The sequence below is a fragment of the Thunnus thynnus genome, chromosome 10, assembly GCF_963924715.1.
Source record: "Thunnus thynnus chromosome 10, fThuThy2.1, whole genome shotgun sequence".
NCBI classification, from domain to species: domain Eukaryota; kingdom Metazoa; phylum Chordata; class Actinopteri; order Scombriformes; family Scombridae; genus Thunnus; species Thunnus thynnus.
The window spans coordinates 11,084,158-11,105,273 of record NC_089526.1 but is presented as its reverse complement, the minus strand read 5'-3'; the positions used below and the strand labels follow the sequence as shown (position 1 = coordinate 11,105,273).

Genomic DNA, 21,116 nt, shown 5'->3' with positions numbered 1-21,116 from the left:
CCCTTTCATATTAGTCTCAAGGCAGCACAGCTGGTAATGGTTTCTTGTGTTTTGCAGAGAGCTTAATTTGGAGAATGAAGGAAAATATCAATAATCTCCATCATACTTTAAGGTCCTTCATCTTTTCCCCCAGTAGAAGCAAAAGGAGTGCAAATTAACTTTTAGAGCAAGAGAACGATGAAGATAACTTATAATTTAACTTTTTGAACAGCTATTTATGCACTTTGATTTCTGTTTGTGTCATGTTCACATTTACTTTTATCACATGTACTTGATAATGGTGAATGTAAGTGAAGTAAGAGCTAAATAATGGGCTAATAATAGAGCAAAAGTACTTATGGAAAGCATCCCAAGACATGTAATTGATCAGTTATGGTGGAGAAATGTTTGGAACCTTGTGATGAAAATGACATTTTACTAATTTGGTACTTTCTTTTACTGGTTACATTATGAGTATTTTTTATTGTAACAGTTCAGCCCACACTGAAAAAAACACAACTGTTTTGCACACTCACACTTTTAATCACATTCATTGCTACAAAAGCCTATCACTGTTTTTATATCTTTTTGAGAAGGAGACAAACTGATGACAAGCCAGCCAGTCACACCATATTAACATCACAGAGGAGGAAAAAACTCACAAATAATTTAGTTATATTGCCTCATTAAACAACACTTTGTTTATCATCATTCAACCCTTCACCACCCCCACTCCTAAACTTCAGTGAACGCTCACCTGGTGTTTTATGACAGTTTATTCAAATTTCTTTTTTTTTTCATTCTCTTTTTCACCAACACTCCCATCGCTCTTCATCTAAGCAGAGTCGATCTTTGATTTCACTTTGGTGTGAAACAGAAACATGCTTTTTTTTTTTTTTTTTTACTTTCCATCCACCCGAATGCTTTCACCGTGACAGCGTTGACAACTCAGGGCCACTGTCGCCAGTTGGACGCTAGTTTCAGCCCCACTCCCCCCTCTTCTTTCTAATCACTCTCTACTCTCCAGGGTCACAGGGCAACTGTCCTCATGTGTCATGCAAACACACTCGCTTGCTACCTCTTTCTCACCCAAACATTCCCACACATAAAAAAAAAAAAAAAAGTATGTGCTCGTACATGTACATACAAATACAGAGTTGTTGGTAATGCAAACACAAATTCACACACATTCTCTCCCCCTCTCTCTCTCACTCTCTGTGTTTCTCTGTCTTTATCACACACACACACAAACACACAACCTCACAGAGACACACAAACACAACACCCTATTAATCCCTTGACAACAAATTAATGCTATCTTAAAATGGCAGTCCTCTCCACGTAGTTCTTTGGAACAAGATGAATAAAGCACAGCAGGATTTAGAGCCTTAGCAACATTAACTAAATGGACCAAAACCTCCAAAAAGGATCGGGTCATTATTTTCAGACAATACTTTATGTTCTTGTTATGGGTGTTATAACTTTTGTAGAGTAGAAAATTAGAGGAAACACTGTTTAATTCCAAGCCTATTTCAAATTGAGAAAATTTCCCAACATTAAATAAGACAGAAATTCACAATGGAAAAAAAAAAGAAAAATCAAATGAGTCAGTGCGGCTTCATCTGATTACTTCTGTGGTTCCACAGTGTCACAGCAACCAAGACACAAAATATTAGCGGAGTGAGTATATACTTCACAAAGACACTAAATACTACAGGTGGTGTCGGCCCAACAGTGAAAGGAGCTATCTATAGGGATTTCACCTCACTGAGCCAACACTAACACAGGCCGACACCGGGGAGGATCCACTTTCAGCTTTACACATATTTGGCTCCTTCTGTTAACCCTCATGAGCCCCTGTTTTAGGGGTTTCCTTCCAAATGGAACTAAAAGAAAACTGAGCAATCCAAAGGCCCTTACTGTAGCTGGCAGTGAGCATGCAACTGGGATTAATTCTCAGTTATCCCATGAACTGAAAATAACCAAGCCTGCAAGCTGGCAAAATTGAAGCTGCTTGTCGTCTGTGTGTCGATTGGTGGTGATGCTGTAAAACTGTCAGCTCCAAGATGAAGAGACAACAAATCTTTGAAGTTAAGCCTGTGATGCTGTCTAAATGTGAAACCTCTGAGGTGTAGTCTGCGATACTGCTTTCTAGACACAAGCGATGGAAATGTTGGTCGGTTGGTCTCTCAGTCTATATACTATAACTATTGGGTTTACTGCTGTAATACTTGGCAAAAAATATCCATGATTCCCAGATGATGAACCCTAAAAATGTTGGTGATTTATTGACTTCTCCTGTGGTGCTCCCACATTTTTGGTTTTGAGTATGTCTCAGTAAATATCGGATGGATTGATATTCATGTTCTCCTCAGGATGAATTATTGATCCCTTAACTTTTTTTATATAGTGCCATCACGAACATTGCAAACATACCTGCTAAACATCAGCAGGTTAGCTGTTATTCTGCACGTTAGTTGTTATTCTGACCATATTGGCATCAGCATTTAACTCAGTGCACTACAAAGAACAGCCTTGTCGAGCAGCATGGTCTTGTTTCTGTGTGTGTATTTAGTACATGATCTGTAAGGAAACTTCTTAAATTCTGGACATTCTCACCTCCTTAGTATGTCTACAGGCATGTTTGTGTCTTGTTTTCTTTTCCATTCTTTCTTTATTACTAACCTGAGATAACTTTTAAAATAGTTTGATCTTGGGAGGCAGGCAGTTAGCAGAGTAGTACATCAATCTTATAATGGGATCACAAAGTATTTGTTTTGGTACAGATCCAGTGCAATAAAAGCAACGTTTGTTAGCAGTGCAGTTATTCAGGCCTCCATTTTGTTAATAGCAGTTAACAAAGGAATCTCAATACCAGTCAACTGCCAAGCAGATGCATCCATAAAACAAATGCCTACATGTGCAATAAATCTGCTCCCACTTTCTGTGAGCATGCTTTTATTCACATGTACCCAAATGAAACATTGCATAGTCTCAGCTCACAATTGTGTGAATGCAGAGTGCACCACTGAGGTCAGACTCCTGAAATACTTGAGGTTTGGTGGAACATCATACTCTCAGAAGGGACTTCATCAAAGAGCAGCCATTTGCAGAAGGTTGTGACAATGATCTAGCAGCTGCCTATTTAGTCTCAGCTGCTTTCCTTTCCCCAGCGACCACCCCTGATGGGAGGTGAGGCCTAGGGCTCTCTCTCTGCAACCTCAGAGGGCAGCTCCATGGTATCGGGGCCCTGCAGAGGTCTGAGCTGGGTCGCTGGTAAATCTTGCCATCTCTCGTCGGAATAGCTGAGAGGTTGCCTACTCTGACAGCTCCGACCGGGATCAAGAAACAGGCTTGCTGTGAGTGCCAGCCGTTCTGTGGCCTTTCATTAATGTACTGCCATCTGAGAACAGCTGTGTGAAGGGAACCTGTTGCTGAGCAGATAAAGACAGTTCACTGTGAGGTGGGGGAGGGGTGTGAGTATAAACACTGAACAGAGGTTGGGCTCATGGGCTTTGATGGTTGTGATGTACACATTAAACTGCAGCAGTGGTGGTCTTATCTGGAGTGAGGACTCTGTGTTGTGACCCAGTGCTGACCCCCATATCTTGTTAAAAGTGGCAGCTCAGTGGGCACACTTGCATTCTGAAATATTTGCAAGATTCCTTACCGTCCTCAAGTGTAGAGATTTACGACTGAAACAACAGTGAGCGTGTGTCCAGAAGTATGCTGGCTGCATTCTCTGCACAGAGCCAGTTTAACACAAAGGGCTGACAGCATTCCTATAAAGTACTCAAGACACAGCAGGATGTGTTAAGTTTTTTGGGTTTTTTTTATGTGAACTTTAACAAGAAGTTATTCATCCTCACCCAGAGAGGGAGAGAGTAAGAATAGAGTCAGGATGGTGACACCTCCAATTCTACCATGAGGCTGAGGAGATAATACACCCATCAATCAAAGTGACGTGGACACAGGAGGCACTTTGAAGCTAGCCAGACTATTCCAGGACTATCAGGCTGCCACTAACCTTAACTGGGAGAAAGCACATTTATTAATTTAATGTTAGTGGCTTTTGGATCACCCTCCTCAGCCACAAATTCTGCTCTTATATTCTTTATTTTTCCGGCCCTCATTCTCTGTGAATTTATTCAGAACCTTGGCACAACTCAGCCTGTAACTGTGCACTGCCTTGCTGACACCTCCCTAAAAATAGTGCCCACTAATCCTCAGGTCCCCTCTGAGAAGTACTACACATTACCAGGGATTTACTAGCAAATCAACTGCTTCCAAAAATCAGAGATTATAAATTTCAAAATGAATCTATGCCCTTTTCATTTTTTATGTGGACATTTAGATTTGTGTGCAAGTCACTTTTATGTTGACAAGGTATTCCATCAAACTTGAGTGCAGGCATGAATCCAGAGAAATGTAATATGTTGTCTGTCACCTCCATGCTGCAGTGCTGCACCCTCTGGTGGGGTTGATGAATACAGCTTTTAACAGCAGACTCCTGAGGACAACTGCAGTAGCAACATATTGAACCAGTGAGATCATGCTGTCAAAAAGCAACGTACACTTATGAGCCGGCAGGGGTTTGCATCTCGCTCAAGGAAATTTGGCTGTTGCAAATTGAACCTGTGAGCGATATGTTGTGATGTGTTTGTAAATCTCTTCGTCATATTAGTACCCCATTAGTTCACAAGTTCATGAAACTGGAACTGGAGGACATTTGGTGTTTCAGGACTTGTAGCATTGTAGGAGTAACACTTGTTTCCAGTGAAAACTGCCATGTTATATCATGTCAGTAGCTTTTAAGAATACAGTTTTCAGTTACTTTATATCTCAGTCATATGTACGTTGGGTCTCCTTAATGATAAATTTCAGCCTTTTCCTTCTTTTTCATCTAGGGTCTCTGTTTCATTTTGGTGAAAAGATTTTCCTCTAAAAAGTTGAAACAGCTTCCGCTGCATGCTTATCAAATCTGATGTACAGTAGCCCACTGAGAGGTAGGAGGCAAGTTAACAAACTAGGCCCTCGCTCTCTGGGCTCCATACAGTCACATTTCACAAGCAGCTATAAGTAATTTAAATAAAAAAACATAGTTCTACATGATGATCAGTGCAGCATATCTTAGTGTTTGGTAGAAGGCGACATATATCGTGTTTTGTAATGCACTTCAGCTGTCTTGAGGGCTAGAAACACAGTCAGCAAGTGCCAGGCCTCCCACTGGCCACCAGCATATAGTAAAAGGGGGGCAGCAGATACTGTAGACTGGCATGTACCCCCCTGTAGGGATTTTGTAAAAGGAGACCCAAACTCAAATGGGCAACTGAGCCAACTTGCATGCCTCACACATCAGCTGGTACCATCGCCAAATCTGTTTTTCCATGGTGTGGCATGCACTCTGTCTTTTGGGACTTTCAGTGGGAACAGATATTTCCTTTTGACAGTCAAAATACTGAGACTTTGAAGTTGACGAGTGAAACTAAAGTACAAAGCATTCCCAAACTGTCAAATTAATAACAAATGATCAATTCCTTTGCCTGTTGTAGATTAATCAACATGAGAATGTTATTGAAATTGAGTGTTGAAAACATTGAGATTCAACCCTGAATTCAGGACATCTGTATCATTTTCTCTCTTCCCATACATAATCTCTGAAAACTATTTTTATTCAGGACAAATAGATGACAAGACCGCAGACTGGACAGCTTGTCTTTAATAAGACTTAAGATACTCCCACTAACCTTGTAACGCACATCAAAATATATTTATAGCATATACACGCACCTGCATTTCAAATACATATGAGTTCATGAAATCTCAATGCAAATGAGAAAAAAACGGAGTCATGCTGCACATGTAAAAAAAGCAGATTTAACTGTAAAATGGTAGGGCTTAGTGACCTTACATGACTTCTGGTATCCTATTTGTCAAGGTTGCACACTCATTATTACATCCAGTTTTGCATACAATCAATCATAGCTGAGCAGGTTTGGGTATGAACAGGCAGTATGTTTACACACAGTGAGAAGCTGTTGCATTTGAACTTCAAATCTCTTTTCCAGATTTTTCAGTTTAACTTTACAAAAACTGTTACAGGTAGCTTTTTACAGACCAGGATGTATATAATACCTGGGTTTTATTTAGAGGGTCTACTCACAGCAGAGTAGCATAAACTGACTCCCTTTCATACAACTTTAACCTGCAGATCCTTCCCTCCTTTGTCCAACACACAAAGTTCATTTACATTATTCACAGAAATGTACCCAGTCATTTATATTTCTCTTTCAGTTAAATACTAAACGTAAAGAACAAAGAAAACAAACACTTCTTTTTCAGCTTATCGTAATAATTACTCAGCTGTACTGTAATGTACGAAGGTTGACACTGTTGAGTAATAAGGTGCATGGTATCGGTGCCACAAAGATCTTTACAAATGTTAACACTGATGCACCTGTGTTGCATGCAGCAACACCTTTCATCCTGTCTTGTCTGTTGCTTGCGTCCTGATGCTTTGTCATCATCTTCAGTAGCCCCCTTATCTTCGGAGAGAAGTATGTATGTTTGCTTTTAGAGGCTTAGAAAAAGGTTGTTGATTGGCACAGGTCACAGGGCTCCCCATGTGAGCGCTGGCAGGGCTGGGAAAAAGGTCAGTGGCCTAAGGCGACGAACACTTCAACACTGGAACATGTCACAGGACCTCTGTGAAGGAGGCAGAGAGCAAAGGGTTAAAGGTCAAAGGGAGCAGCAGGCATTGAGGATTAATCAACACATGCTAACAGACAAAACAATTTCATGGCCAAAGTCACCCTGTTTGATCTGAGTAATGTCATGCTCTGTTAACCTTTGACCTGGTGACAACTCTTAATGCAAAACCATGGTGAACATGTTGAACAGGTTCACATTTTTTCAAGTGTGTTTTAAAACAATAGTTAATGTAAGTGATGGGGAACAAAATCCACAGCCCTTTTTTGTGCAAAAATGTATTCCAAAGTTTATTTGAAGCTACTAAAAGGTTTCAGCTGTCAGAGTTAGTCAAATCAAGTGAATAACTTCTAAATTTAAACTAACTTTTTAGTACAAACTTTTAGTGCAACCCTTTTTTGTTTTCCCCAGACAGTGTTTCCCTGTTGAGCTGCAGCGAATAAACAGTAACAGAAAGAGGGAATATGCACTAAAAACTACTACTACTTTAGAAGATGTCCACTTGATTTAACTAATTTAGACTGCTGAAACCTCATATTAGCTTCAGATAAACTTTTGAATACATTTTACTCATAAATAGGACTGTAGATTTTGCCCCATCGCTTTAAAGAACTCTTCCTTATGTGTTTTCAAACAGCCAGTATGAACAAGAGGAATGATTACATCAAGTAAAACTTATTTCAATGTTCATATGGGCATTTTGACCATTGTTTTCAGACAGACCCTAAAAATTGTAAACCAATCCTTTCACATGTGAAACGGATTTATATTTGACTGACAACACCACATGTGAGACCATGGAGGGCGAGGGCCACGCTCACAGCAACAAGTATGAACATTCATATAAGCCCCGGATTTATGCCTTAAAATAAACTGCCCTCCTATGGAATAACATTGTAACACACGATCAGTCTCGCATATTAATATTCCCAATCATAGCTCTCGTCATAAAGGTCTTGCCAGGTCAAAGTCGTCTCAAGTATCCAGATTTACATAAGTGAAAATGAGAATGTTCACTTTTTATATGTCTGGATTAACAGCTAGAGTTGGTGTGAGACGGAAGTAAAATATTATATAAATATGATTTCAGGAAAGACATTAGAAGGCTAGCAAAGAAAACTGCCTTCTGTTTGTTTTACACAGTATTTACGGTTGCTAGCTTGTCTTCAGGCTGACAGGTGAAAGATAAGCTCTAGCAGGAAGGGGAGAGTGAGGTGCTGCTGACATTGCCACTAGGAGGGGGGGGGTGATATGATGCTTAATTACTTCGGAGTCCTGTTTCTAACCCCTGGCAGTGATGCACTTGTGGATAGGGTCTCCTCATTGGCCTCCGACATTATGGGAATTCCACACTGGGTGCAAGCCCAAGTTGGTGGGGCTGCTGAATAAAAGCTGTCATCAGTATAAAGATACCCAGCTTCTCCTCACCCTTCCCTACACTATTTCATCCATAACCCATCTCCACCCCTTTGTGAGTGTAAGTGGAGTCTCCATGCCAAACCATCCTCTCCCCAGGGGGTACTCAGTCTCATCAGGGTGACGACCTGCACGTTAGATGGTGTACAAGTTTGGGTTCGTGGGAGCTCCATGCCAAAGACAACAGCACTAACTATGGTACCTATTGCAGGCTTTATTGGGTAATGTGAAGCCAAGTGTAAGACCAGCTCAGTGCAAATAAGCACACGAGCTTGTTACAAGTGATCCTTTTTATTAGGAACAGACGAGAAAACAATCCAGTGAGTACATTGGCTCTAGGTTACTTTAAATCAAAACGTGGCTGTTTGGCTGCTAATATTAAAGGAATAGTTTATATTTTTGGAAATGTTTCACTTTCTTGCCACAGCTTAAATTATTTCACAAAGCCGATTATCTTAGCTCACAAAGTCCATTATCTTAACTTAGCATAAAGGGTGAAAGCAGCGATGAAAGAGCCACACTGGCTCTGTTCAAGTTTAAAAAATCTGCATATCAGGACTTCTAAAGCTCACTTATTAACATGTTTTATGTTTGTATTATCCATACACAGAAATTCAGAAAATAACATATTTGTGGTTTTAGAGGGAGTTCCGAGATGTAATTATTTCTTGACAAACAACAGTTCATCTGGGGCATCTCTGCTGTCTGCCTAACCTCACAGTTACAAAAAGACTCCAAGAAGCTACTGCAACTACAAATTGCCAATTTTACATTTCAGTTTGTGTTTGAATTAAACAAAACACAAAATGTTAGTTAGTGAGCTTTAGAGGTGTTGGTAGGTGGATTTTTTTAAACTTTGTGGTGAGCTGGGCTAGCTAATTGCTCCAGTAGCCAGTCGCTATGCTAAGCTACGCTAATCACCTGACTCCACATTTAATAAATAGACATCAAAGTGGAATCAATCTCCTCATATAACTCATATTTCCTAACATTTTGAATTTTTTCTTTAAGGATAACATCTGTAATTTTAGTGTTATCTTAGATTCTAATCCTTGAACACGTTTCCTCAGACTTGGGGTTGTAAGTCCTTTTTTTAAGTGATACCAACCTTTGAAAGGTCATGTCTTTACTTCTTTCCCTAAGACTATTGTAAGCTCACAGCTCAGTCAGAAGCTAATGTTCCTGTAGTCAGTCTAATATGCTGTCATTTGGCCTCTCATGTGTTGTAAAATGCTTTGTATCTCTGTTTAGGAAAGTATCAGTTAAGTTAGTTATTTAGTACCTGCAACATGCTGAGGCTTCATGGGGCCTGCTTTTTTTATGAATGACTCCTCGCTTTCGAAAGTGAGGATCGGCTCGGTGGACATGCTGGTCTCAGACTTGTCCCGTGCACCATTGGTGGTGTTGCCATGGTTGGCGAGGTGTATGAGGTCTTCAAAGTGGGCAGTGTCTCCTTTAGTGGACAGACCATTTTCTTGTCTGGTGGGCTGGACCCCATTAATCACAACTGAGGAGCTGTAAGAGGGGAAATACAAAGCAGGATATGGTTATAGTTATAATGGGTCAGAATGACTCATACAGCAAATGAGTCATTCCTTCAATGTCCAATTACAGTAGTCTTTCAAACTCTTCAGAGGCATGTTCAAATAGAGAGAGTAAACATTTGAAGAAACAAAATCATTCTCCCACTATTACAACTGTTTACTGTAGGCCTGAACTGTGTGGCTTCTTGTGTTTTCCGCTGAGGTTTACAACAATGCAAGCCGACTTGATGAGTAGTCAACTCTCGGCTTGGTTTTCTGGCACACAAGTTTTATACTGTTCATGGTGGTCTTGCATCAGTATGAGTACAAGGAACTTTCAAACTGATAAAAAGGAGCTTTTTGTTTTACCTCTCTCTGACATTGGTTTGTCCATTTTCTGTCTTGTTATTGGGCAGGTTGACCTCAGGCCTTGGCTGGTAGTCAGCAGATCCTAGACGAAACAAAGTTGATCAGGCATGAATCCAGTGTTTAAAACTAGCAAGCACACAGAAAATCCCACCCTACCCTGCATGATCAACCATAGTGTGACAAATGCCATTAATGACCATCCATGCGCTGTGTTGGGCAACTTTAGGCTCACAATTTTTCAAGTCGTAAAACAATAGTCAGGTGCCCATGTGAACATTGAAACAAGTTTTGCTCACAGTCTGAGTTTCTCAAATTAAGTGGATATCTTCCACAGTTACAGTCTTTTTAGTGGAGAATTCCCCCTTTGTGTCTTGACAGACAGTCAACAGTTTTCCTGTTCAGCTGCAGTGGAAGGATTGCACGAAAAAGAGGGAATTTGGCACTAAAAAGACAGAAGATTTGAAAGACATTGACTTAATTTGAATAATCTGGATGGCTGAAGCCTCATATTAGCTTCAAATAAACTTTTAAATACATTTTAGCATGAAAGGAGGACAGTGGATTGTGTCTTCCAGTCACATAGTAAGTGCATTATGAAGGGATCTCTTGATGGCCAGTATGAACAGGTTGGAATGATTAAGGCAAGCAACATGTGTCATTGCTCATTTGGACACCTGACTATTGTTTTGGTACAGACTGTGAACCTATCCTTTAACAAGCAGGAAAGGGATGCCACATTTTCCCAGGGCATCCTTTCTGCAGAGTCCAGATCCCATAACTCAGCTCTGCTCAGGACATGGCTGTGGTTGAGACAGCTCTCCACACCCCTGACTAGAATTGAAGCATGCCTGCCAGTCCTCTGACCACATCAGTGGCTGGCTAATGTCTTCCTGCATTGGGGAACTTTGCCATAAACAGCATATCTCCCAGACCACATTGATCCCCTTCTTCTTATTCATCCACAGTACGTGATGTGGAAGAACAGACAATGAGGGTGTGCAAGTTATATATATGCTTGTTTGTCCATTTGTGTCAAGACCTGAATTATTCTATAATTAGAAGTTGTAGGAAGAGAGAATATGGGTGACATACATCCTTATTTTATTACTCGTGTCCAAAGTAAATGTTTGATAACTGCTGCAGGCTGTTGCCATGAGCCCACCCTTCCTCTCCAGCCCCTCAGTCCCAGAGCTTGGACAACAAGCAAGCACACATGGGTCCTATTGTAAAGAGGAGAAGAACTCAAACTCCAGCTGTACAGGATATGAGGCAGAGATATTATCTAATAACCGTTTTATACAAAATGCTGCGATGTGAACCTGACTCACAAAACTACAACAACAGATACCTGTGATTTTGTTTATCCTAACACATGGAGGAGGTAAAGGAAGCAGAGGATATGTGTCATCAAATGTAATTGAGTAAAACAAGTTAATCTGTAATAACATGAATCAGACTCAGCTTAAAAGGTATCATTTAGTTCCTGTGGATTTGATAATTGATGCCGTGAGAGTTAGAAATCCACCTCTAAGTGGATTCTGGTAACCAGCTGGACACAAAGCATTCACTTTGTTTTAAATCACTTCCCAGATAACACATTAATGGGAGATCAATTAAGACAATTACCCTTCCTGCAGATTAAAGGCTTGTAGTAGGTGATGATTGTCCCCCAACACTTGAAGATGTTTTGTAAAAGGCAGACTAGCCCAGAGTGATGTTCTACTTACCTTTGCTGCTCTCTGCCTCTTTGTTGTGGACTTGTGCAAGTGGGAAGGACTTTGTCTCTTTCTGTGAAAATGGGAGATAATATCAGTCAGTTTTAGTGGAAATTTAAGTCTTGGCTTGTTGTTCTGGTTAAAATGCAAAAGCAAATGTACCTTGTCGCCTCCATCTGTCTTGCGTGTCCTCTTCATGATCTCCTCCAGACGCTGGGAAAATGAAAAAGGAAGGCATAAGATCAGGGAAATTGCCAATAACTTAACCATTTAGTGCTCGTTTGTACATTTTATATGCATTTTGTCCTATAACGTGGGACATCAACACTGTAGGGCATCCAGGAAGCTGCGTTTATACAGTTAAGAGGTAAAGGTTTCAGATATGGAATCATACATGGAAGTTATTAATTCAACATCCATAGCAAAATATATGTGTTCAGATGATTAGTGGGCTAGACTGAGCTCACACACTTTCATATTTGGCTGTTTATTGCTGTTTGTAAAAGGTTTTCTTGTCCTGTCTCTTGAAACTCTTAGGTTGAAAAGGCCATCGTACTTGAAGTAAATCCACAGAGTCAAGCTGAGGCTGTAATGTCTCCAGGTGGAGGGCTGTGTCAATAGTGATGAAGCAGCACTTGTGTATTCAGCTGGAACAGTGTAGGATGGTTGAATAGTGACAAGTAGAATAGAAAGTGCTGCACTAGAAGACAAGCCTCTCCGTGTGCTTCATTTGTATGCGCAGAAGTCACAAGTTTGATACATGATGCGACCTTCATCTGAGGACACAGTTAGCCTGAGATAGCTAGATCATAACTGCAGCTGCCACTCATAAAAGTGAATTAAAATTATTCATAGGCAACTCATACACTCATGGCTTTGGCATCTAGTTTGGCTGCAAAACGCCTGCTTAAGGACTGAAGAACACTTAATACCACCTGTGCATTCTGACCACAACCTTCTCTTTGTTGAGGTAATAACACAAGAGCGACAAGAGTCGAACACTAAATTGTACCGTGTGACTATGTTGTGAGTCTTTGAGGCAGAGGACATGCTGTTCTTGCAGGCTAATTTCAGCACAGAGCCAGGCTTGGGCTGGCTGAGCCAGGCCTGGCACGCCTAGATAAGAGCCTTTCACACATGGAGAGAAGATGAGAAGGGAAAGAAAGGCTTTGCTAGCATAAAGAAACATTAGCTTACTGTGGATGTGGGTGGTGCACTCAGAGTAGATGGCCATGGTCAGACACACAGATGACTGACACAGTGGGGTCTCCATTATTAGTGTTTATATATAGCTTCACTCTCACACACACACTCAAAGCCCTATTAAATCATGGCATGCAGACAGCCAATCCAGGATAAGCCAAAAACATCATTCATCTTGGTTTTGGGGACTCAACTTTCAAGCCTGCATTGTCGTGTCAAAAGGCAGACCACAGAGAGAGCATACCCGAGAATATAATACCTCCACTGAGGGAGAAGAGATTGTTGTAAATTGACTACAGAAATGATTCTTTGTTAATCTAAAATGTATTTGTCTGCAGTACAGGAATTTGAGAGCAGATCTGGCTTTATTTAAGTACTACTTCTTTTAATTCAATCAATTTAGAGGTAAGGCTATTTTCTTCCCAGAAAGTCCCGAAAGAAAGAGATGAGAATTAAGCTTCTGCTTTTATGATTGGAAAATGTGCATTTCCGTTTTGAAATGGATAACTTAAACCATGGCTGAAAAAACAATGATGGGAGGACAGATGTATTGCTCTACCCTTTTCCTCTCCAGCCTCTCCTGCTCCTCCTTCTGGAAGTGTTTCTCCCTCTCCAGGCGCTGCTTCTCCGCCTCCTCTCGAGCTTTAGCCTCAGCCTCTTCTTTCTGAAACACACAGGCAAGAGTCCAGCAACAGTTTTAATGCCGGCAGAAGGGGGAACAAAACTTCAGCCAAAATGACATACCTTTTACGTAACAAGGGTGTGGTTGCTCCCTGCAATTATTGTTTACAACCACAAGAGATATTTTCCTACACCAAAAGAATCTATTTTTAACATTTACAGCCTTGTGAAGACCATTCAAAGCGAAATACAATTCTTGAGCACTTGCATAATTACATTGGATCGTGTTTAACCACAAATGTCATTTCTGTGAAAGACCACAAGGGGGTGGCAAAGCTCCGGATACCAGACTATGAGCAAAGATAAGGGCCGCAGCTGATCATGTCATAGGTCTACATGATAAACAAATAATGTAATGAACAGCCACATTTCCAATTTGATTGGGTTCTGCTAATTCTCCTCCGCTTCCTCTCTTTTGATGTCCCTGGCAACATCCACAAACACAGGAAGAGTCAATATTGCTCTGACAGGTTATTTCACTACTGAAAAGTTAAAAGCGCACAGTCATCATAGCTACCAGCACACCAGTTAAGATAAATATTTGCCATCAAGGACAACATTCCGCTGACGTAGAAAATACCAGACTGTGTTTTGGGACAAGCTTGTTATCAAAGTGTGAGGTGGGCTGCTATGGTGACACGGTAAATATGTGACGCTGAGAAAGCCGCTAACAGCTTGTTTGCTGAAGATGGGAGAGTGGTAAGTCAGTGGTGTGATGGGTAATCTGTCTGTGCATGCACGTGTGTGTTTGACCTTTACTTGACAGGCAGTAATAACTGTCACAGTGGTGCTTGATGGTCCTTATCACTGCTGTGGGCGCAAACTACTTGCAATTTCCTTTCACCCTTATCTGACAATCCAAGCCTGTCCACTGTACTATATTTACACTCAACCTCACAGACACCGTCCATATTCTCTGAATACCTGGCTGGGAACCTTATGATTACAGCGGCCACTATTTGAGGTGTTTTCTCTGCATGCTGGTCATTGACAGTCAGTATACCTGTTTTTGCAGGCGAAGGTTCTCCTCCTGCTCAGCTTTGGCTTTCTCCTCAGCCTCCTTCTCCTCCTGCAGGCGCTGGGCTTCGTCCCTCTTCCGCTGCTCTTCGGCCATGGCGCGGGCCTCCTCCTCCCTGAGGCGTCTCTCCTCTGCCTCCCTCGCTATTCGCTCCTCTCTCAGGATCCTGAGGAAGTTGGAAAGAAGGCTGAGGATACGCTTTTTCCACAAAACCATCTGCCAAAAACTTTAAATGCAGTTGCACAGTTCAAAATGTTAATTATTCTATTGACAGGACATTTCCTCCTCAGTTTACAATATCTTTGCTGACTTTAATCATGAAGCACAGGCAACTGGAAACCAAACTACTTATGGAAATGGAAACAATTGGAAGTATGAGAGCCAACAGGAGATCACATCAATTCCCAGGCTGTAAATAGTGTCTCACAGTGGTCAGAATCAGCTAACAGGGTATCACATTCCTAATGCTATACAGTCAGCTAGTGTTGACTGAGGTCTCATTCAGATATGCATGTGCTGTCATAATGCATAGAGCCTTCCTGTTTAGTTTTACTGATGTCTGTTTTGTATTTATAAGAAACAGGAATGTCCTCAGTGAGCTTTGCACCATTAAAATACCTCCAAGAGTTATAGGAGAACAGCCTAGGAATTACTTTCACATATTCCTTTCATCTTTTGCACAGTTGTAGAACTTGACAGATCTTTGACTATGTGTTCTGAGATATGTTAAACCCCTCTGACCTCTCCTTCTCCTCCTGTTCACGGCGCTCCTGCTCCTCCCTCTCCCTCTGTTCACGGGCCTGCCGCCGTTTTTCAGCCAGGATGCGAGCCGCCTCCTCTGGATCGTTGGTGCCTGCCATGGGCTTGGCTGACGGAGAGGGTGCAGGTGTCGCTGCTTGGACCGAAGGAGCTGAGTGAACCGGCTCAGGTGAGGAGGAAGTGGCAGTGGTTGTGGCTGGCGTGCTTGACGCATGGGGTGTGGAAGCAGTTGAGGATACTATTGAAACCACAGGAGAGCCTAAAACAGGAAAAAGGAGAGACAAAATGAGAAAATAACTTGGAAATATTGTGCTATGCAACTTAACAAAAACCCTCAATGTGACTATATGTTTCCCTTCACGTAATGACTTTTAAAGTGGTGCTTTCTCAATGGAGTGCTTATCAATCATCATCAAGTCTTTTCCCTTCACATGTACCCTAAACCGTTCTGTCCCCAGCACCTGAAAATTTGAAACATCTATAGCTTCAGTCTACGAACTTCCAGCCTGGTAATCACATAATTAAGGCTGATTAGCTCAGCCTTTTAGTGTCATGTGCGAGAACAGACACAGACCATGAGGCTGTGTGTGGCTCACTCCATGCACTGTCTTTGTTTTCATGCCTAATTAAGTCTGATGGTAATCTTTGTCTACTGCTCCTCGAAAGAAATACAGATTTTCCAGAGGCTCATTCACTTTTTCCATTAGATCTATTCTTCTTCCCAGTCACAGGAAGAGAACGAGCCAGACAGTTAAGAACTCTTTGAGTATATTAAAAAAAAATGATAAAAATAAAGTATGACTAAGCCATGGAAGGAAACAACCCAGAATACAGAGACACTAGATCAAATGGCTGGCCAAACAATGCTCTATTAAGAAAAACTAAATGTGAATAACATGTTTGCTTTTGTGGAGAAAAGGCTGACGATGACAAGGAACAGATCAAACTTAATTTCTACTGTTTCGCTTCACTATAACTAAAAACAGCAAGTCTTGACTGGTGCTTGAGCGTTTCAGTCTAGTCCTAAATTACCAATATCATCACTTTTTAGTGTACTCACTCTTTCTGTTCTCGGGGGTGGAGGGCCTGCGAGGCTCCTTCACTCTCTCGAGGGGGACAGGGGAGGAGGTGCGATGTTCTATCCTGGCAGGGGTCCTGGCTCTTTTGGGCCGGCCTTTAGGGGTCGACGGGCTGCCACGAGTGGGTGTGCGCTTTGGGGAAGCAGCAGAGCTGGGGGAGGCAGTTCTGCCCTTAGGTGTGGCTGGAGACGACGGCCGTTGTCTTGATAAAGGACTAGGACTGGAAGGAAGAAAAATATGTGGAGAAAATTTAAGGGCGAGGGGAAACAATTATTCTCTTATTTAAACTAAGTTGGACATATTATTCTTTTAGACCTGGACTGACATGTTTGTTTGAAATGACCTGAAGAAACCTGACAGCAAACAGGTTCACATCAGACAAAGCGCACAGACGTTGCATCATCTCTTTAAGTGCATTATCAGTCAGCATCCCAGCAGTACACAGACAATGCAACACTTGGAGGGGATACATCCATTATGCTGAAGAGGAGGGTTTTTTTTTTTCCTCTAGGCCTCTGGCACTGACAGCTCAGTCAAGCCCTTTGTTGCCTTTTTGTTGAGTCAAAAGAACTGTTTTTTTCTCTTCCCTTCTGTCATGGACGTCATTTATTCTGTTGCCTGGGGATAAGAGAGGAAATGACCACTCGTCCTGAGATCTTTCTCTCTTTGCTTAGGCTCAAACAGTGCATGAAATACGCACGCAGACATAAACATGGTTGCCCTAGCTAACCCAGTTGTTGACCCGAAACAAGCTGTAGGTCAAGGGGATCTGAGGATAACCTTGTTACTACACCCAGTATTTTCATTATGAGGTTAGAGATTATTGTAGCTTTGAAATATATACCTTTTTTATATGGTGCTTATATGGGAGGTTGGAGCTTTCGCCAAGTTCCACACTTGCTCAGCATACAGTATATTCATTGTGCTCACTGAGTTAATGTTTGACCTAGACCTCTGTGATTTAGGGAGGAGTTAGGTTAGGGTGTAATAAAAGACTATTTTCATTATTGATTAAACTGCAGATTATTTTATTAAATAACACAATGACCATTTTGTCAATGAAATGTCAGAAAGTAGTGGCAAATGCCAATTATAATTTCACAGAGTCTGACCACCAAACCAAAATCCAAAGATTTTTAATTTACAATAATATAAAAGAGAGAAGAGCAGAAAATGCTTGTTATTGAGACTCTGGGAACCAGAGAATATTTGGATGTTTTACCTGAAAAATTACTAAAACGATTAATCGACTATCAAAACGGTAGTTAATACGTTTTCTGCTGATCAACTAACTGGGTAATCAATTATTTGTTGATTGATCAATTGTTTCAGCTCTATTGTGATTATAAACTATTTACTATCAGAATCAGAGTTCTGGTAGATGCAATTGCAATCAGTAATTGGTGGTAAATATTTTATAAATGGGGAAGGAATCAGCAGAGTTTTATAATAAAATAAAAGTAATAACTATAAGACAAATATTTTAATGTGAACTGAATTTGAGGTATTGGAAGTAAAAATGAAAAGAAATAAACTACATGTTGTACCTTGGATCCGGTCTGTGTCTCATACTGGGAAGAGACTGTCTCTTCTTCAGCACCTTCTCTTTAGTGATTGCACTTTTCTCTTTTTCATTCTCCCGTTCCTTGTCTTTCTTTTCTTTCTTGTTTTTATCCATCTGTAGAACACAAAGAATGAAAAGATGTAAACTCATTTAAAAATATGGTTCAGTCATATAAAAACAGATATGTTATATGTATATGTAAGGAAGTATGGTCAGGGATTAGGTTTGGCTCTCAGCAGTAGTTTCTCAACAACAATCCAACACTCTCACCATTAAATTTTCACTCAAGGTAAGGTGAATGGTAAACCCACTTGTAGAAACAGAGTCACCTGTTTTGAATTTCATGGCTTTTTAGCTACGCTCTTCTTCTGGAAAAAAAGGTTTACTTATAAGTCCCTCGTTAGTGAGGAATGTGACTGCATTTGGCTGTGAGTGGAAAAATATGTAGTAAAAGCTAATTTGGCAGACATACAGGTGTGGAGCTCCGTCTGTGTTGGCGCTGGGTGATGTCTGGTGTGCTGGACGTCACCCTCCAGCGGTCGGAGCAGCGGTGGTGGGGCTGGTGGGCACACAGGGTCAGGGGACTGGCAGAGGCCGAACGTGGACAGAGAGGGGAGTCTGAGAAGAAGGGAAATTTTGTTAAAAGCTTGCCAACATCCACACAGTAGCATATTATAAAACATTTACTGTTTGACATTTATTACATGAATGATAATCCATATTTTCCCCCTAACTTACGACCATCTTTGCCATTGCTGAGGACACTGGCAGCACTGCGGCTCCGAGCAAGGAAAGACAAGGTCGGCGTCATCAGCCGGTCCACTATACTGCTCTCCCATGGACTCAGTGCAAGGTTACGGGCTGCAGGTAGAGAAAAATAGACTAATAAGTAAGCTTTTATATTACTGTAGCTTCAAAAATATGTATATTCTCAGTTGAACTGGAGCTCTGTTGTAAGCCCCAAACCATAGTACCAAAATATTTGCAGAGTCCTCCTTTTCATTACCCACACGCAGCAGTTGAAGTCTGAAACTTGTCACCAAAGCGGAATGAAAAGAAACTGTGTCTCAGGTCATAGCTCAAATGTAGCGATGTGTCTGCAAGCCACAAACAACCCAGTCAAATAAACAAAAGCCCAATAAGACACCTATGTGCCACCCGAAGAGATTACGAGAGAAGGGGTTGAAGAAAATAAGCCCTGTGTCTACTATAACCTTGGGTTGGTGTGGTACCACCCAAGAGGGAGTTATTTGAAATGTGTGTCTAGACAGTGAGTCAGTTATTTATAACCACAGACTTCAGCGTAAAAGCAGAGAAGTAAAGAGTGGAGACTCATCAGTATTTATCTGGAGGAGAAACTCCCTCCTCTGGCTTTAAGGTGTAATGATGAGAAAGATGTTAATGCTGAATGTTTTGGGTTGTAGAGAGGAAAGCGACAAGAGAGACAGAGTTGTTACCCATCCAATTTTTCCAGCTGCACAGAGGCACAGTACCTGCTCCGGGGAGTTTTCAGAATACATTATCTCCTAAAAAAATGCTGACTCACTAACCACTTTTTTTCAAACTCAGAAGTTTCTCCTCCTTTGCAGGAGTACACCATGACCTGGTTAACTTCGGACCTGAAAAAAAAGAGCTGTACTCATCTTGAGCATATAGAAAGGTTGATTCAAAGACACAAAGTTGAGTCAAAGAAATATTTCATTTATAAATCACACCCACCTCCATATCATCAATAAATTTATGACAGTCCAATATGTTGTAATGAAAATGAGCAAAAAAGGACCCAATACAAAAAAACATCAGGAATGAAATGACCATCACCACAAAATGAACCAACCACAAGACAGTAACAAGACAGCAGAACAAAATATGAGCACTGTACATAACTCATATTAAAATATGAGCATGCAGAAGATGTCAAACGAGACCTCAAACCAAATTCTGGGCTGTCGAAATAAAAGTGATTTTGGAGAATGAAAATGTTGTCAACCATCAAGCACAGGACAGGGACTGAAATCAGAAAGGGGAAGAAGTAACTGGAAAAAAAAAAAAAATAGATGACACTGATGGACGGGTTCGGAGGTGTGTTTGGCGGTGGAAGAGTGATGGACACAGTTAAACGGGTAGGGGTATTCCAGATGTTGTCTTACTTCTGCTGGGGGAGTTCCAGAGCGTGGCGGAGGACTTGGAGAGTCGCTTGTTTATAACAGAGTCCACGTGTTTGGGCAGGTTGACCGTTGACACAGAGCATCTGCCTAAAGAAGCCAAGAGAGCGCCACACAGATGTTCACACAGGTCACATGGTTGAGAGGCAGAGAGGGAACTTCTGTGGCGTCATGCGTTATGCTCAAACGATGCCTCTACAAACATACACCCACGCGCTGTAAAGACAACTACAATAACGCATTTGTAATGTGAGCAAAACCCCATTAGACCAGATTCCTGTATGATTTCATTATATATAATAACATCAGTTACTGCTTTACAGCACACACACGCACACAGTACACCATCTGTTAAAGAGCCTTTAGCAATAAAGCACAAAACATGTGCATCAAAAAGAACAAACAAACAGTAAAGGGTCACACATCACCCAAATTACAAAAACATTCTCTAACTTAATCTCTAGTGGTATCTTGCATTACAAAACTATAAATCAGTTTTATCGGCTGAGGTTTTTGATATAACTGTTTCTGAGATTTCTGCTGCGACCCCAATAAAACAGAATGAATAGAATTCAGTTTGTGGTGTGCACAGCATTGAAAAATGACCTTTAAAATATTAGCCAGCAACATTTTCCCAGAAACAGTGTCCCTGTTACCTTGGATAATCCACACCAAACACTGTAAACAGTTTCCATTGGCACTTTTTATTTGGTAGAAAGTAGATCTGGTGAAAACTGGTGGCAGCAAGTGTTGAGGATTATCCAGAGTAACTGGGACATTGCTTCTCGAAAAACAAGTTGCAGCTGAGTTTTCTGAATGTTTTTTTCTAAATCTTTTATTGAGGTAAGTCAGAGAATACATTTTTGTCATTTGACTGAAATAACCCTTTAAAGTTATTCTATATGAAAAGAAGAGCAAAGGTTTATGCCTACTTCAC

At 41.1% G+C, this 21,116-nt stretch overlaps 1 protein-coding gene across 4 annotated transcripts in view; it reads right to left on the bottom strand.

The window, feature by feature from the left end:
- Nucleotides 1-5,680: 5,680 nt before the first annotated feature.
- The window catches only part of map7d1a (MAP7 domain containing 1a), a 42,443-nt gene continuing 27,007 nt past the window's right edge, over nt 5,681-21,116 (bottom strand). For 2 of the 4 annotated variants that reach the window (XM_067600915.1, XM_067600916.1), the window contains 13 exons: nt 20,165-20,269; nt 18,753-18,875; nt 18,487-18,632; nt 17,998-18,128; nt 16,432-16,670; nt 15,354-15,630; nt 14,598-14,778; nt 13,473-13,577; nt 11,873-11,923; nt 11,723-11,783; nt 9,996-10,077; nt 9,386-9,618; nt 5,681-6,684 (listed from right to left, as the gene is read on the bottom strand). In XM_067600915.1, coding sequence (XP_067457016.1) covers nt 6,674-6,684; nt 9,386-9,618; nt 9,996-10,077; nt 11,723-11,783; nt 11,873-11,923; nt 13,473-13,577; nt 14,598-14,778; nt 15,354-15,630; nt 16,432-16,670; nt 17,998-18,128; nt 18,487-18,632; nt 18,753-18,875; nt 20,165-20,269 — 1,745 coding nt within the window. In that variant the 3' untranslated portion in view covers nt 5,681-6,673. The remainder of the gene's footprint in view (nt 6,685-9,385; nt 9,619-9,995; nt 10,078-11,722; nt 11,784-11,872; nt 11,924-13,472; nt 13,578-14,597; nt 14,779-15,353; nt 15,631-16,431; nt 16,671-17,997; nt 18,129-18,486; nt 18,633-18,752; nt 18,876-20,164; nt 20,270-21,116) is intronic. The other 2 variants (XM_067600917.1, XM_067600918.1) reach the window with 1 other exon arrangement.